Below are 15,044 nucleotides of genomic sequence, written 5' to 3'. Positions count from 1 at the left end.
AGACGATGAATTCTAGGCGGTTTGCAAGTTGGAGGTGGGATTAATTCGGAGAATTGCTTGAGTTATATAGAGGAAGGAGCAAGCCATGTCATTGTCACTTCGGTATAGTTGCCATTTAAGCTCGCTGAGTGTCTTATCATAGGGTTTTTGCTAGTCGTAATCACGTTTTTGTTTGATATTTTCAGTATGTATTTAACAATGGAAAGATTGATCTTGAAAGACTCAAAGATCTTGTAAACATTGTTGGGAAACAAAGACTGATATTGGACCTTAGCTGCAGAAAGAAGGTGATTCTCTGACCAGTTTCATTGTCACTTACATGTTAATAAGTCTTATGTCATGTACAAGATCCGTAAACTTAAATGGATGTGCATTTTATTTATACGGGTATTGTGTTATCTAGGATGGAAGATATGCAATTGTTACAGATAGATGGCAGAAGTTCAGCGACGTCATCCTTGATGAGAAATCATTGGAGTTTCTTGGAGGATTTGCAGATGAGTTTCTGATACATGGCGTAGATGTTGAAGGAAAGAAGTAAGCTTAGTTATTTCAACGCTGTGATTTTGGTGTCTTAGAGCGGATTCCTCTTGCATTGACAATACAGTATTTAGTCAGTGTGTACTGATAATAATCTTTCTCTCAAGGCTAGGGATCGATGAAGAGCTTGTAGCATTGCTTGGAAACTATTCTCCGGTGAGTAATTAACATGCATTTTTTTCACGATCGATTATCATAGAGGCTCTAGAAAGGTGCTTTATTTCTCTTTATGACTTTGGAACTAATCTTACTAACGCACGGTGTTCAACAGAACTCTACACAATTCAGCAAACTTGTGATTTGATAGATTTGAGAGTGGTATTGCCAATACCGTATTGGTTTGGATGTAGTGGTTTTGCTTCACCTGGAGACCGATAGGATGAGAACTATGATGGACTATAATTCGTAGAGAAAGCAACGATTGCAAAATTGTTCTTTGAGCTTTTTGATCTCAGATGTTTGTTTGTTTTGACCTTGACAGATTCCGGTAACGTATGCTGGAGGTGTGACGGTGATGGATGATATAGAGAGGATCAAGAAGGCAGGAAAAGGACGTGTGGATGTAACAGTTGGAAGTGCCTTAGACATATTCGGGGGAAATCTGCCATACAAAGACGTTGTCGCTTGGCATCACAAACAGCTCTCACTCCACTGATTTCTTTCCCCTAGCTCGCTCATTTGATTTTATTTGCATTACCCCACAAACATTAAGATTCAATGTTTGCAACATTAATCTTCAGCTCAATCATTTCTCAAATTTGAATAAACTTACTACTTATCAACAATTCTCTCATTCAACCAAAAAAAATGTTAAATACAACACGCTTACACGCATGTACAGATGTAAACATTAGCTGAACTATTTACAACTTAAACAAAGAAGGGTCCGGTGGGTGTGAAATCACCGTTCTCGCGTTGCCGCCGTGTGTTTTATTTATAAACAAAATAAATAAATCGTTTAAACCAGTTGCCACGTGTTCACCAACGACTGTATCAAAAACTAGAACAGATCACACCAACTAAATTCAGACAAAGACAACCAAAGTACTGTTTCTATTCTACTTACTTTCCTCCCCCTGGACTTAAAATAAAAAAAAAAACTATACCCCACATGTATAACTATTAACACACTTGTCACGCGGCCACGTCAACATCCCCCACCATCCAACAAATCCGCTCTTCTTCCGGAAGCGAAACGCGTCATCCCACCCAAACCGGGTACGGGTACCACCACCTCCTCTCCGCCGTCACCAGAAGAAGAAGAAGACTTCGCAACAGCTTCCTTCGGGAGCCGGTTCCTGATGTCTTGTTTCCTACTCGACGCCCCGTGAGACCCACGCGCCGACACGTCTTTGCATCCGCCTTTGATCCTGAAGATGGCTCTGAAACTCGCTATAAACCCGGATTTCTTAACCCGGTTAGTCGGTTCGACCCGGTTCGATTTCTGGCGTTGCATACGGCGGCTGCGTTCTCTTCTGGATCTCACTGTCCCGATGCAAGACACCTTAGGAGAAGAAGGTTCGCGAACCGAAGTACTATCCGTATTTGTTCGTGACCCGACCCGTCTCAAGACGACCTTGTTCTTGCCGCCGTGGTGTCGCCGTTGCTTAGCTTCGTTGAAACAAGTATTTTGCGGTTTAGGTAAACCGATGATCGACGCTTTGGATTTAAGTAAAAACCGTTGCGAGCTCGTGTTCGTGTGTTGTTGGTTTGGATTGAGTATCCCTGAGTTGCCTCTTTGTGAATCTTGACGATCAAAGAAGGCGTTGCCGCTTAGCCACTCGAGCTGATCAGCATCGTTTGACAAGAAGTAAGATTGCGGCGGGAAATCGTTTGGACTCACGGCGGAGTTGCTGTAGTAAGGTGGGATCGTCGGTTCTACGGTGGCGAGGGTCTCACATGCGATCTTCCGGTGGTCGGAGCCACCGACGCATACTGAAGAAACAAAGGCTTCTAGATCGACTTGGTGCATAGAGAGAGCTTGTAGAGAGACAAAGAGGAAGAGAGAGAGAGAAATTGTAAATGTGAAAGGTTTTGATATTTTTTTAGTGAGAAGAAATAGAGGTGAAGAAAGGATTGATGCGAGTATGGCTTTTTATATTACCAAAGACCAAATGTTCTTTTTTCAGATTTTTTTTGTATTTCTTTTTGTCTTCTTGTTGTTTGATTTATGACTTATATGCTCGAAAAACCTGGGGGAGGAGGAGGAAGAAGCGTCGACGTAAAATACAAATTAATATTATAAAAGATCAGAAATATGCAACGAAGATTAGTTGCTAATATGATATACATATACAACTTAAAGTGGGCTTTTTATAAAGATTGATATATACTAATATGAATTTGAATTTGGTAAGTGCTTAGATCGTGAATTTTTTTGTTTTGTAGATAAATAGATATTTTCGAGAAAAATGTTATTTATTTTTATGATCTTTCCTTATATCTATTGCCATCAAACTGGTTAAGAATTTTTCTTTCTTAATTCAGTATTATTAAATTAATTGATTCAGGTTGAATCAGGAAAAAACAACCAGCTAAAACGATGCTAACTAACGGTTTGTATTATAGCTTTTCTTCTTAATGTATAGTAGTACTATTGATAATTAGTTTTGGATGAAAATATGTGTGTATACAAACTATACATTAATGATCCAGCATGATAAAGATTCGTTTCTTTTTTTGGCGGCCGATTCGTTCTCTTTTTAAGGGGTTGGATCCAGTTAGCTGACTCATACTAAATGATTTTAAACCTATCCTTCTTAACTTTTTGTCGTCTTCATAAGTTGGAATGGCAGTGGCACCAAATCATTTGTTGGAAGCTTCTAAATGAAAATAGGTAGTTTAGATATGTGTTCAATTCATTTTACATTTTTACAAGATTCAATCAATTTTATTTCGATATTATTTTAACTTGGATTGCATTACAAAATTCTAAAAAAAAAAAATACAAAATATGTAGTCCTACCACGCACCCATATGTATGTCTAGTAGAATTGTGTATTATCGTTTTCCACCAAAATCAGGGAACCGAAAATGATATAATATTAATATCTAAAACTAAAACTGATTGATGCAATCGACTAGAACATTTTAGCCTGTTGTCTGCACTCCGACATATCACACTTTAGGGGTCCTATACACTTCGACTTACTCTGACAGTTCTTCCTGACATGTCTTCCTCTATTAATATTAGTAAGCCTATGAATAAAGAATACTTTTACGTTGAAAATATCAATCTTCATTGGTGACATTGTACCGCGAACTATATATGTTCACAATAAGGGTGGTAAAATTTGGCTGTATAAGTACAAACTAGTAAATAATTGGGGGTACATTTGTCGTTGTAACGTCAATTTTGTATTGCTATTGCAACATTTAATAGAAGTGCTAAAGAGATTGTCCAGTTATATCTAATTTCATTTATTTTTTAATAAGGGACTATACTATGTCAGAGCTTAGAAGTACACGCTGAGGGAATTTGAAACGAAACCCTTTGACGAAGTAACCATGTGTTACTTTCAATTGTTTATAGCACATCATTTGATTAAATATAGAAATCATGGAATAAAAGCCTAACACAGACCAAACTAATATGCCTTATAAAACTTTTCTAAAGCATCATGCAATATTGTTTTTTATAGCTTTCTCATTCTCGTGTTAGCTTTCTATTAGTTTTAATTCCCTGTTTTCCCNTTTCTAAAGCATCATGCAATATTGTTTTTTATAGCTTTCTCATTCTCGTGTTAGCTTTCTATTAGTTTTAATTCCCTGTTTTCCCAAGTACTGGTCAAAGTTTGAGGATTCGTTTTTTGATCTTTCGTATATAAAAAAGACCTAATTATATAGAAAAAATGATTTATTTGTTGACGCTTTTGGGAAGTTTTGTAATAATAATATTCAGAGCTCTCTGAGTTAATTACGATCTAACCCCAAACCAGGAATATTAACCAAATTTTTTTTTTCAAATTTCGTGGTTATATTTTGGCCGTATTCTTTTTTTCTTTCGTCAGATGAAAAAGGACATTGATTTTTTTTTTTTGTATTGTCAAATTAGGTTTACGATTACAAACGATTTTCGAGCTTATTAGTTTTGAGTCATTGACTAAGCATATACGTCAGCATCTATGATGAGAATGTAAGATAAGAGCGTCAAAGGCTATGAAACTCGGTTGCAGTCAAATGTCCAACCAATTAATAAACTAACTATAAATTACTTCAATAATTAAAAAATAAAATAATCAAACTAGTATGAACTCGATCCTTTCTAACGAGTATGGTTTCGAGAAGATCTCGTTGCGTTATTATCGATTAAAAAATACCAGCTATGTAGTGATTTTTTTTTATATATATACAAAATTTCGTCCTAGCAACTAGCCAGTATAGAAAGAAGAAAAGAACTATTTCGAATGTTCGAGTTAAATCGTAATTCTAGTCACAGCTGAACTCTCCACACGGACCACACCATTCGATAGTTTCTAGAAGCTAAAAGATTATGGCTTATCTAGTTGTCCTCGTCACGAATGACATATTTGACTATTTTCCGATATTTATAAATTATAACCAATATGATTTTATTCGTGTACGTGTTCAGCGTTTCTGTGTAAAAATAGTAATAAGTCAGTTGTCAATAAAGTAAATAATGTACATGTAGCGCTTAAAATATTATGCTTATGAAATAATTTGATCTAGAAACAAAATTTGTAAAAAGGTATTTTTCTGCATGAGTGAAAACAACTTCAGTTATTTTTATATTATCATAAAACTTTGTTTTAATTCTAAATTAGTTGTAAATAAAAAGTAAAACCTGGCCAAATATAAGAAAAGTCAAATAGCTTTTAGAAAACCTTCAACCTGCAGGGTCAAGGGACATTTTTTTTTTGTAATAGAGCTTTGAAATATGTTGGGCTGGGTCATTCTTTTAAATTACTTCAGATTCTAGTGTCATTCAAGTTGTTAATTTTTCATTGCTCTACAACCATGACATGCTTGATCAGACCCATTTGTGATTTCCACCACTCCGCGATTTCCACCATTTGACGAGATCAAAGCCTCACTCATGGCAATTGGCATCCCTACATGAAACCTCACTTCTCCTTTTGCACTCTTGACTCTTCTCCTTAATTCAGAGATTCTATGTCCTAGCCGTTTCTCTCTTTTGATATAAGACGAAGTCAACCATACACCAATGACGATGGCTTAAACTAAAACGACGACGGCAAACGACAACAAACTTCGGCGATTTCTTTATTCTCATGAACGAAAGATGACAACGTGTTTGCTTTTTTTGGCGCCTGCGATTTCTGCTAAGGTTGTTGTGTGCTCGTGAGCATCATGGTTAATATATTTGTCTTTCATCTTTAATACTTGCTTTTGTGCTAGCAATTATAATCCTTGAGACCAATTAACTGAGTAACATCTTATAATTAATTTGGTTACTAGGTTGAAGAATCGGATGAAGCCAGTAGAAAGTTTCCAAACGCAAAGTCCATATCCTCTGCTCAGTTTTTCGGGTGATCAAAATAAATCTTCCGATCTTGAATCAAGCACTACCCTTGACAAGTTCTCGGTAAGTAGATCTCCCACCAACTCTTATCATGTCAAACACTTGTTTCCATATCACTTTGATGAATGTTCTATTTGATATCTTCACATGCCAACAGTGCCCGCTCTTAGAATTTTTTTTGGGCCCTGGGCAAATTTTTTGACCCCTATATATTATGTATTAGAAAATTTTGTGGATTTTATTTTGATAATTTATAAATACATGAGAAGTTTCGGGGTTTTCTTTTGGTAATTTGAAAATTATAGATTCCTTTTTTGGTTATATTTACCCCATGATTTTTCTTTTGACATCAATGTATATTAAAAAGTTATGAACCCTTTTTTTGGTAATATGAAAATTATAGGCCCCTTTTTTGGTAATATGAAAATTATAGGCCCCTTAACTAAATTGTTTTTTTTTTTTTACAAAAGAAAAAACAAATTGTGTGCCCCTTTTGTGTGTGGGTCTCTCGGCATTGCACTGCTCGCCCTCCCCTTTGAGTCGGCACTGCATGCGAAGACACATTTCTCATCGTTAACGGGCACAAATATAGAATAATATTTTTAAATCTGTAGCCTCCGTTATCTATCGTGATCTACTAAGTAAGGAACAAGCCGTAGCTTTTGTTTGCATCGGCGATATAATCTAAGAAGAACTAATTCTAAAACTTTCTTCCAGAATTGATGTCACCTAAAAAGTTTACATCTATAAAAAAAAGAAAAAAAAAAACTTACGTCAAAGTAGTAATATATTATACGGGATTCAATTTTTCTTATATTTTTGTATAGTTCAATTATAATTTTCTGTTTTATTTCTTCATTTTAATAAAAATAATTCACATAACATGATTATTAAATTATTTTGCAATTTCATTCTAATTATAATAAAATATAATTCTATTTTAATATATAAAATATTTATAGATAAAAAACTGAATACATTTTGTTTTAAGAGAAAACTAAATATATAATAATTTGAATTTTTTATATTCAAAACATAAAAAAAAAATCAGTTCTTTATTCACAATAAATTTATTTTTATGAATTTCTCACATATTTTATTAACTTACATATTCTATCAAAATTTGTAATTCTCATATTTTAAATCATAAATATGTTTTTAAGGCATTGATACGCCCAAAATTCGAAGATCACTAAGCCGGACTAAAAATGATAGAAACTCGCCAAGGTGCAAGGTGCAACAAGGGAGATTTGATGGATTGAGAGGTCGCACAGCAGTTGCGGGAGGCTGCTGATATTTCCAACTCCAATCACTGCTAGATATGACACACTAGTCCAACAAAAGGAGTCTGTTGCTTGGATATTACACACCAAAAAACAAAGAAATGTTCTAGACAAAGAACAAAGAGATAAACTCTAATAAAGAAAAGGAAAATTGGTTGATGATTCTCAAATGATATTACATGAGTTTATATAGAGATAGAAAACTTGGTCACAAAGCCAAATATTATTCTTGAAACTAAAACACACTAAAGATAGATAGTTGAATGAAGATTCAACTCTTTGAAGTTTGTCTTCCCAAGGTGTCCTTCCCAAGGTGAGTTGAACTCTATTTTCGTCACTCGTCTCTGACCACAAAACAAAGTCATTATTTTGGGCTTTCTTGGATTTGAATTAGGCTCAAAGTGGGTTGGACTTGATAGGTATCATTCCCAATTTTCCCATGCTCTTTTTGGCCATAAGATCTTGAATTGACCCATTAAGTGTTTCCTTAATCTTCTCTGATATTTACTCTTTGATCCAACTTGCTGATGAGAAACAACATGGTCTGTATCTTTACTTCATCCTGGACTTAGTAGAAACAGCTCCTGGTTGCCATACGTAATTCTGGAATGTCCTAAACCAATCGGACCTAAAGCTCTTCAAGTGTAGAACTAGATTGACTTCCTTTGGCAAATGAAGTGTATCTTTGTATTTCATGGGCCAAATCTTCTCTTTCAGAGCATGTTGGAAACATAAGATATACATTAACATCCTCCAAGTGGTTTTGTACCGAAACTGTTTCTAAGTTGGTCTGTGTAACACGGTCTTTTGCTCGGACGCAAAACTGGGACTGAGATAGATCCACTGACTTGAAATATCCATATCTTTCACATATAAACTGATATTAATGTGATTCCAATTCTCCGAGGTTATGGAATGGATCAAGATTCCAGAACATTTTGGTTCATACCTTGAATCCTTTTGAATTGGTCGGAATCCTCCTTTGAATACTCGTGGGTCCAAATCACCTAGCGATGAGTTCACCTTTGACTTCGTTCATGGTGAGCAAGACTCAAGGGTCGTCTTGGATGGTCTCATGATCACATCAGGCATTAAATTTCAATCAAGTGAATTTAATAATTTGTGTTTATAATGTTGAAATTTGTGACCTCCATAGTATTTATAGCATTGCATTGAATGATTAATAAGAATAAAAAATATAATAAAATTGATTAATATTTTTAATTAGTACATTTTTGTGAATCTTATATAGTTTATGTAGCTACTATGACAATGAAATATGAATTGATATAAAGATTAGAGCAACAACTACTATCCAATTAAATAATATATTTATAAAATGATTATAATATAATATGGATTGTACTTTGCCATTCTCTTTTTTGTTTTTAGGATATTAGTATTACATATATATTACTCATATATTCTGAAAATCATAATTTCTAGTTTTATTTTCAATTTTTTTTTTACAACTATTTTCAATTGTACTTGTCATCTTAAGATATGTCATGTATTTCATATTTTGCTTTTATATTTATATTCTTTTATAAGATATGTAACTATTTTTCAATTTCTATTCATTTATTAATATTATTCTAATCAGTAATCATATATCATTTACCAGTATATAGTTAATTAACATATTAAAAATGTATGATTATATTAATTTATTCAAACCAAATTGTTGTGAATTGTAAATATATATAAGTTATGTTTTGGTCTCATTTATATTGATACAATTGAATCATTTTCCATATGATTTTAAGATATGATTTCATCAATATCTCGAAAGAGTGTCTTTAATTTTTGATTAATCACCTCGTATAATATTTAGATTCAATTTAAATAATATATCAAATAATATTTAGATTCAATCTAAATAATATATCAAAAGATATTTAAATTCAATCTAAATAATATGTTAGTTTTCTTGCCTTTGTTGGACAGGGAAAGACTATTGAGGGAACTAAAGCTATAAAACAATAATTGAGGGGAATATATTGTACAAGTTTTGAAATATACTTATTTAAAATAATATTTATGTAATATAAGCTACAAAAACATCACGTTTGCACTCATATATATGTAATATAAGCTACCCATTAATTTGATGGTTTGCCTCTGAGTTACATTGCTACCGAGGAAAACTAATGTGTCATGCGCTTGATTAGCCGTAATACGTAGATCAGCATTGCAACGATCATCGAAAGCTTCTCGAATCTTGTGTACTGGGTACCGATATTGTAAAGAAATAAAAATTATGCCCGGCTGACGAATCCATTGGCATCCGTATCCGCAAGCCTCATGAAACTGTTAAGATGTAACCAGGTGAGCAAAATACCTTAGTCTTTTCAAGGCTACACTCATCTCGGCTTTGCTCAGTCTAACGTTTTGTACCCCATACGTATCATAAACATCCTTGTATCAATCGTTGTAGGCTCTTTGCATATCCACATCTGAAAATCTTGCCTCAATGCTTGCCATGGAAGATAAACCGGCCACGATACTTGATACGAGAGATTAGGGATTCCGAAGTTTTGAGAGTTTGTGTTATTGAATTGTGACTTGTAAAGGATTCGAGATTTATATATCAAAACAGTTCAAGCAATCATATATCGATATCATAAAGGATTTATAAATGATTCAGGATAAACCACAGAAGAATGTTCAAAAGGATTCAGGATTTGTAAAGGATTCAGGATTTCTAAAGGATTCAGGATTTATAAAAGACTAGTATTAGAACCGTGACGTGACATGCACGGAACATATATTCGTTAGTTGGAAACTCATTGTTCTTTACAGTAAATTTTTAAAGACAATTATATCAAAGAGAATAAATCTATATAAAAACAAAGCCATGATCATGCCTATGAAGGACGAACCATGATTAATTACAACGACTCTATATTTGGTCCAAACATCATATAACTTATAACTATTAAAAATGTTAGTGTATTTTCAAAAGTCAACAAAATAAGTATACTGTATGTTACTTAATGTTTTATGTAAAACCCGATACCCATTTGTTCTACGTACCATATCAACTCATTTATTTATCTTTGCTTTACTCAATTGTACATCATGTATAAAATCTAGTAATAGTGTAATACCAATATTAAACCAGTGGATATTGTCATTTTTCTTGTCCGACTTTAACTCGCTATACCTAGAAAACATTCAAAGAAAAGAGGCGAACCTAGAGAGAGATTCATAAATTATACCAATCTGTTACTATTCTGTGGAGATAACCTTCCAAGAACTCAACACAAATCAGTTTAATCACTCATGCAGAAAGCAAGAACATAGTCAATTATCGATGTGATGAATCTATTGTATGTAGTGGATTCAACCCAACCATTATAACAATCAAGTGTTTCTCTCGAGCTCAAGAACAGAGCTTCATGAAGATTACAAAGATAGAGATAAATCACGATAGAACAGAATAGAAGAGAATAAGAACACGATAGACACAAAAATATTAAATCCTAATCCTTTTGCAATTTGGATTTCTTTGAAACCAAATCATCTTTCTTCTTGGACTTCAAACCGAAACCAAAAAATATTGAACCATCATTAAACCAACTAACCAAGTCAGCATGAGGCTAACTGGTTGAATTGGATCACACCATTAACACCAAACATAAAGGAACTAGAGAGAAAAGAATCATAGTAACAGAACTAGCCTAGCCAACACATTTTGGAATGTACTCTCAATTCTCAAATTCGATTCACGTAAAGGAAAAGGGTATAGTCCACAGATCTTTAAGTAGATCACTTGAGCTCAATATGGGCCTACCTACTAGAATAAATTTGAAAAGCTGTAAACCTTTGACTCTGTACAAAGTCAAAAGTATTGTGTCCCAATATGCTCCAATGGTTCTTCCACTTGTCTCCACCAGTTCTCTCAAGTACAGTTTCCAACTCTTAATCATCCTTCTCTCTCTCAGTACATATATTTTCACTACAAATTAGGATTTTTTCGCAAAGACTAATTAGCAAAAACTGAATTACCTCTTGTATAATAAAGAGACTAAGTTATGGCTCTTGTGTTGGGATTTGTAGTCGAGGGACGTAATGCGATCCCAATTCCCACACCAATTGTTCGATACAAAGAGTGAAGTTAGATAGAATCGGTGATTCCATTCTGGTGACGCAATTATTAAATGGTTACTTTACAGCATTTGCATTTTTGGTCAACATTTTATTTAGATACAAATATTCAAGTTGCTGTTTCATTAAAAAAAAAATATTAATTTCATTTCAAATGTACAATTAATACTTTAGTAAATGGGAACACAAATGTATATACTTATAAAATATTTTAGACTTTTAACAAAAACAAAAAAGTAATATTTAAGATTTATTGTCTGAGGAGATGCATTCAATATCTAGTGATTAACAATGAGATCTCTTTCCTTTGACATTTTCAGATAATTGAAATCTAAGATCTATTTATAGATTGACAAAAGAATCAAATTAATGGTTTGCACATTCGATGGTATGAAACCGCAACCTGTAGACTTGGAAGATCTTTGCGTTATCGAGTTGTGGATAGGCAATAATATTGTTGGGTGAGTGTTCACCGTTTGGCAGTTAGATACGTGACATCGATTGTTTTTCCTCCTTCTATAATAAATGGTGCATTGAAAAATGGGTGAATAGAAAAAAGTCACCTCATACTCTCATACTTGCTTCCTTAAGAAAACTTAGAATTCGATTCATAGTTTCATGCTTTAAATCATAATTAAATCTTATAGTTTCAGTGAAAACTAATCATTTAAACGAACAAAATAGTAAATTTCAAAGAATTATATGTTTATTGGTATTACAAAAATGTTTTCCGTAAGTAAGAAAAAAATATTGACTCGGAATATGTATACAAAACTAATCAAATGGTCTCGACCTACGCCTAGGAGGTTGGTGTTGAGTATTTCCAACCCAATCATTAACTTGGCACTAATCATATATAACAAACAGAAAATTATACTAACAATTGAATAAACCGTTTTTAAAAGTGGATATAAAATTTGATACACTTTTGTTTTCTTCCTCATGCTGACCATTAAGGTCAACAGGAAGTTATTAATATGTTTTTTGTTTTTTTTTTGGGTTCAAACAGGAAGTTATTAATATGTATGTTTAAAAAAACTAGGGTAACGACTAACGAGCACAGCTAATTAAAATATATATACACATAGAGATAATGGTAACAACTAGAAGTTGTAATCGGCTCTCGTTGTATAGGAGTCGGCCAAGAGAGCCGGCTAGAGAATCATTCTTTCCTACAAATATACAATAATAATATTCATATGACTTTTAGTCAAATATATAATCATAGATGTATATGATATTATTTTACATATATGACACGTATATCTGAAAATAATAATTTTGTTTAAGTTATGTTGCATATGAGATTATCCACTTATAAAAGTGTTATATTTTGTTTAAACGTCTACTCTTAGTTGTGGTTTCTCCATAGGTCGTTATCTTATGATTATCTATGAAATTATAATTAAGATACTGATAAGTTTTGAGTAATAAATTAAATGAAAAGGAAAAACTAAAGAGTGGACAGCTCCCCGTTTAGGTCTTGAAGAACAAATACAATCGTCAAAATTGAATCATTGATATATCTACAAAATGCAGTTTCTCATTTTCAAACACAAGTAAATACTTAAATATGGATTACATAACTCTTTTTTAGCCTTTTATAACCATCAAACTAACCACATTCGAATGATTTCCGATTTATGAAAATGATATTATTATTTAGGTTAATCACCAAATTCATGCACATATGTCAACATGCAATTAGTGACTCCAACTCACATATTATTATATTGGTATAATTTATTACACTAAAATACGACATTACTTATGACATCTTACCTACTACGAAAAACTATATATGTACATGGTTAGATGCACATGCACAAATGTAACAAACATCACTTTAAAATACTTGATTGATTATCAAAGCACATATTTAAGAAACATCACTTTAAAATACACGAGCTGACATTAAAACACCTGTTTGCTTAATGGATTCCCTACTTTTTGTTTTCATCCATCAATTTAAATAAAAACTCGTCTTTTAGTAATTATGTATATATCCGATAAGGCATTGGATGATGTACCATTCACCAACTCCTTGTGTGAACTTGAAAATTCAGTCATCAGAAAAAAATCATTACAATTATTGGTATATTTTGTAAAACAAGCAATCATCTCGTTACTTAAATTAGGGCCATCTATATAATCTTGAATCAAGAATGACATCTCAGATACAGATAGTATTAAATAAAATGTCACGGACCGTATATACGAATACGTACGAACCTCCGTGATAACCTATCGCTTGCGTAAGGTACTACTAAGGTAAAATATATAAGTAATGTCATAGATATTGATTCATTTTGGTCTCCAAAAATACATATCACGTAGCCATGATTTGCGACGAGATATATGCATTTTGATTGCTATTATTAAAAGTACATTTCCATCCGCCAAGAAATGCACCCCACTATTCGAAGTCAACACAGACAAACAAAAAAAAATTACGAAAACAAAAATTAAAATAAAGTCAAAAGCTCGCTAGACATCTCATCTTGGTATATAATCACCAACCATCTTCTAATTTCTTCCATTTTATTCATCTTCACAATCTTAAATTCTTTATACATATCTTGAGAGTTTCCAGAGAGAACAAAAAACAATAAAATACAAAGAATAAAAATAAAAATGCTGGGAAAAAGAATAGCTTCGTTCAAGAACTTAGCCAAGAAAGTGAAGAGCATCAACACGACGACGAGAAGCGGAGGAGAAGGCGGCTCCGAGTCAACACATAACGAGTCACTTCTGATGGGCGAGGCAGAGGAGGCGGCTATGGCGACAAAGACGCCAACGGGGACGTTCGCGGTGTACGTAGGGGAAGAGCGCGTGAGGCGCGTGGTTCCGACAAGCTATTTGAACCATCCGCTCTTTAGGATGCTCCTAGACAAGTCTCACGACGAGTTCCTCTGTTTCGAGCAGAAGGTTATGTTGGTCGTGCCTTGCAGCCTATCCGTTTTCCAAGACGTCGTGAACGCCGTCGAGTCTTGTAACGGAAACTTTGATTTCGGCGATTTTGTCGAAGAGTTTCTATAATTTAATCTTCTTCTTTATAATTATTAATCTTTCTGAAAACGTTTTTCTAGGTCATTTTTTTGTTTTAAGGAAATTATATATACTCATTAGGATATGATTGATTGATCGTGAGATTTGTGATACATTGAACACCCCTTTGTTGCGTGGTGTGGAATTTGTAATTTTTTTCTTTCCATAATCTAATTATGATATATGTTATTTTACTTTAAAATAAAAATAATCAATACATAGTTTATTCTATTTAGGTTTTTACTAGCCTCCCATTTGATGACCTTGGTCGCTTTTTAATGGTTCAAACTTCAAACATGTTTGTGTGAAGACATGTTGGCGAGTTAAGTCAGAGCTTGCTTGTCTCGAATAGCTAGTAATCCAACATCGTAGACTGCGACTCCGAGTCTGTGACACTAAAAGGTTAATGAGAGAGAGAGAGGAGGAAAAGAACAATAGTATTTGAGGGTTTTATAGGCGGGTCAGTTGGGCCTTAATGGGCCAATATAAAAAATATGGACTTTTAAGGGAGGGACACGTGAATCGTCGGCATGTTGTAGAAGGGAAGGGGTAATGTGGTA

At 33.5% G+C, this 15,044-nt stretch overlaps 3 protein-coding genes across 3 annotated transcripts in view; 2 read left to right on the top strand and 1 right to left on the bottom strand.

Annotated features, from left to right (window-relative positions):
* LOC104792394 (1-(5-phosphoribosyl)-5-[(5-phosphoribosylamino)methylideneamino] imidazole-4-carboxamide isomerase, chloroplastic) overlaps positions 1–1,316 on the top strand; it is a 3,743-nt gene extending 2,427 nt beyond the window's left edge. The window contains exons 3-7 of the mRNA XM_010518532.1: positions 17–102; positions 186–287; positions 404–537; positions 648–696; positions 1,022–1,316. Of these exons, the coding sequence (XP_010516834.1) occupies positions 17–102; positions 186–287; positions 404–537; positions 648–696; positions 1,022–1,195 (545 nt within the window). The 3' untranslated portion in view covers positions 1,196–1,316. The remainder of the gene's footprint in view (positions 1–16; positions 103–185; positions 288–403; positions 538–647; positions 697–1,021) is intronic.
* On the bottom strand, positions 1,414–2,671 carry LOC104792395. The gene has a single exon (XM_010518533.2). It carries the CDS (start codon positions 2,510–2,512, stop codon positions 1,688–1,690), a length of 825 nt encoding a protein of 274 aa, XP_010516835.1. The 5' UTR covers positions 2,513–2,671; the 3' UTR covers positions 1,414–1,687.
* Positions 13,907–14,678, top strand: LOC104792392 (auxin-induced protein 15A-like). The gene has a single exon (XM_010518529.1). The coding sequence runs from the start codon at positions 14,071–14,073 to the stop codon at positions 14,473–14,475; it is 405 nt and encodes a 134-aa protein (XP_010516831.1). The 5' UTR covers positions 13,907–14,070; the 3' UTR covers positions 14,476–14,678.

Source organism: Camelina sativa, chromosome 6, assembly GCF_000633955.1.
Source record: "Camelina sativa cultivar DH55 chromosome 6, Cs, whole genome shotgun sequence".
NCBI lineage: Eukaryota > Viridiplantae > Streptophyta > Magnoliopsida > Brassicales > Brassicaceae > Camelina > Camelina sativa.
Note: the sequence above shows the minus strand (reverse complement) of the source record. Positions and strands in the feature narration are given on the sequence as shown.

Bases quoted from the DNA above. Each gene is read 5' to 3' on its own strand.
- LOC104792395 (XM_010518533.2), bottom strand. From the start codon at position 2,512: ATGCACCAAGTCGATCTAGAAGCCTTTGTTTCTTCAGTATGCGTCGGT.
- LOC104792392 (XM_010518529.1), top strand. From the start codon at position 14,071: ATGCTGGGAAAAAGAATAGCTTCGTTCAAGAACTTAGCCAAGAAAGTG.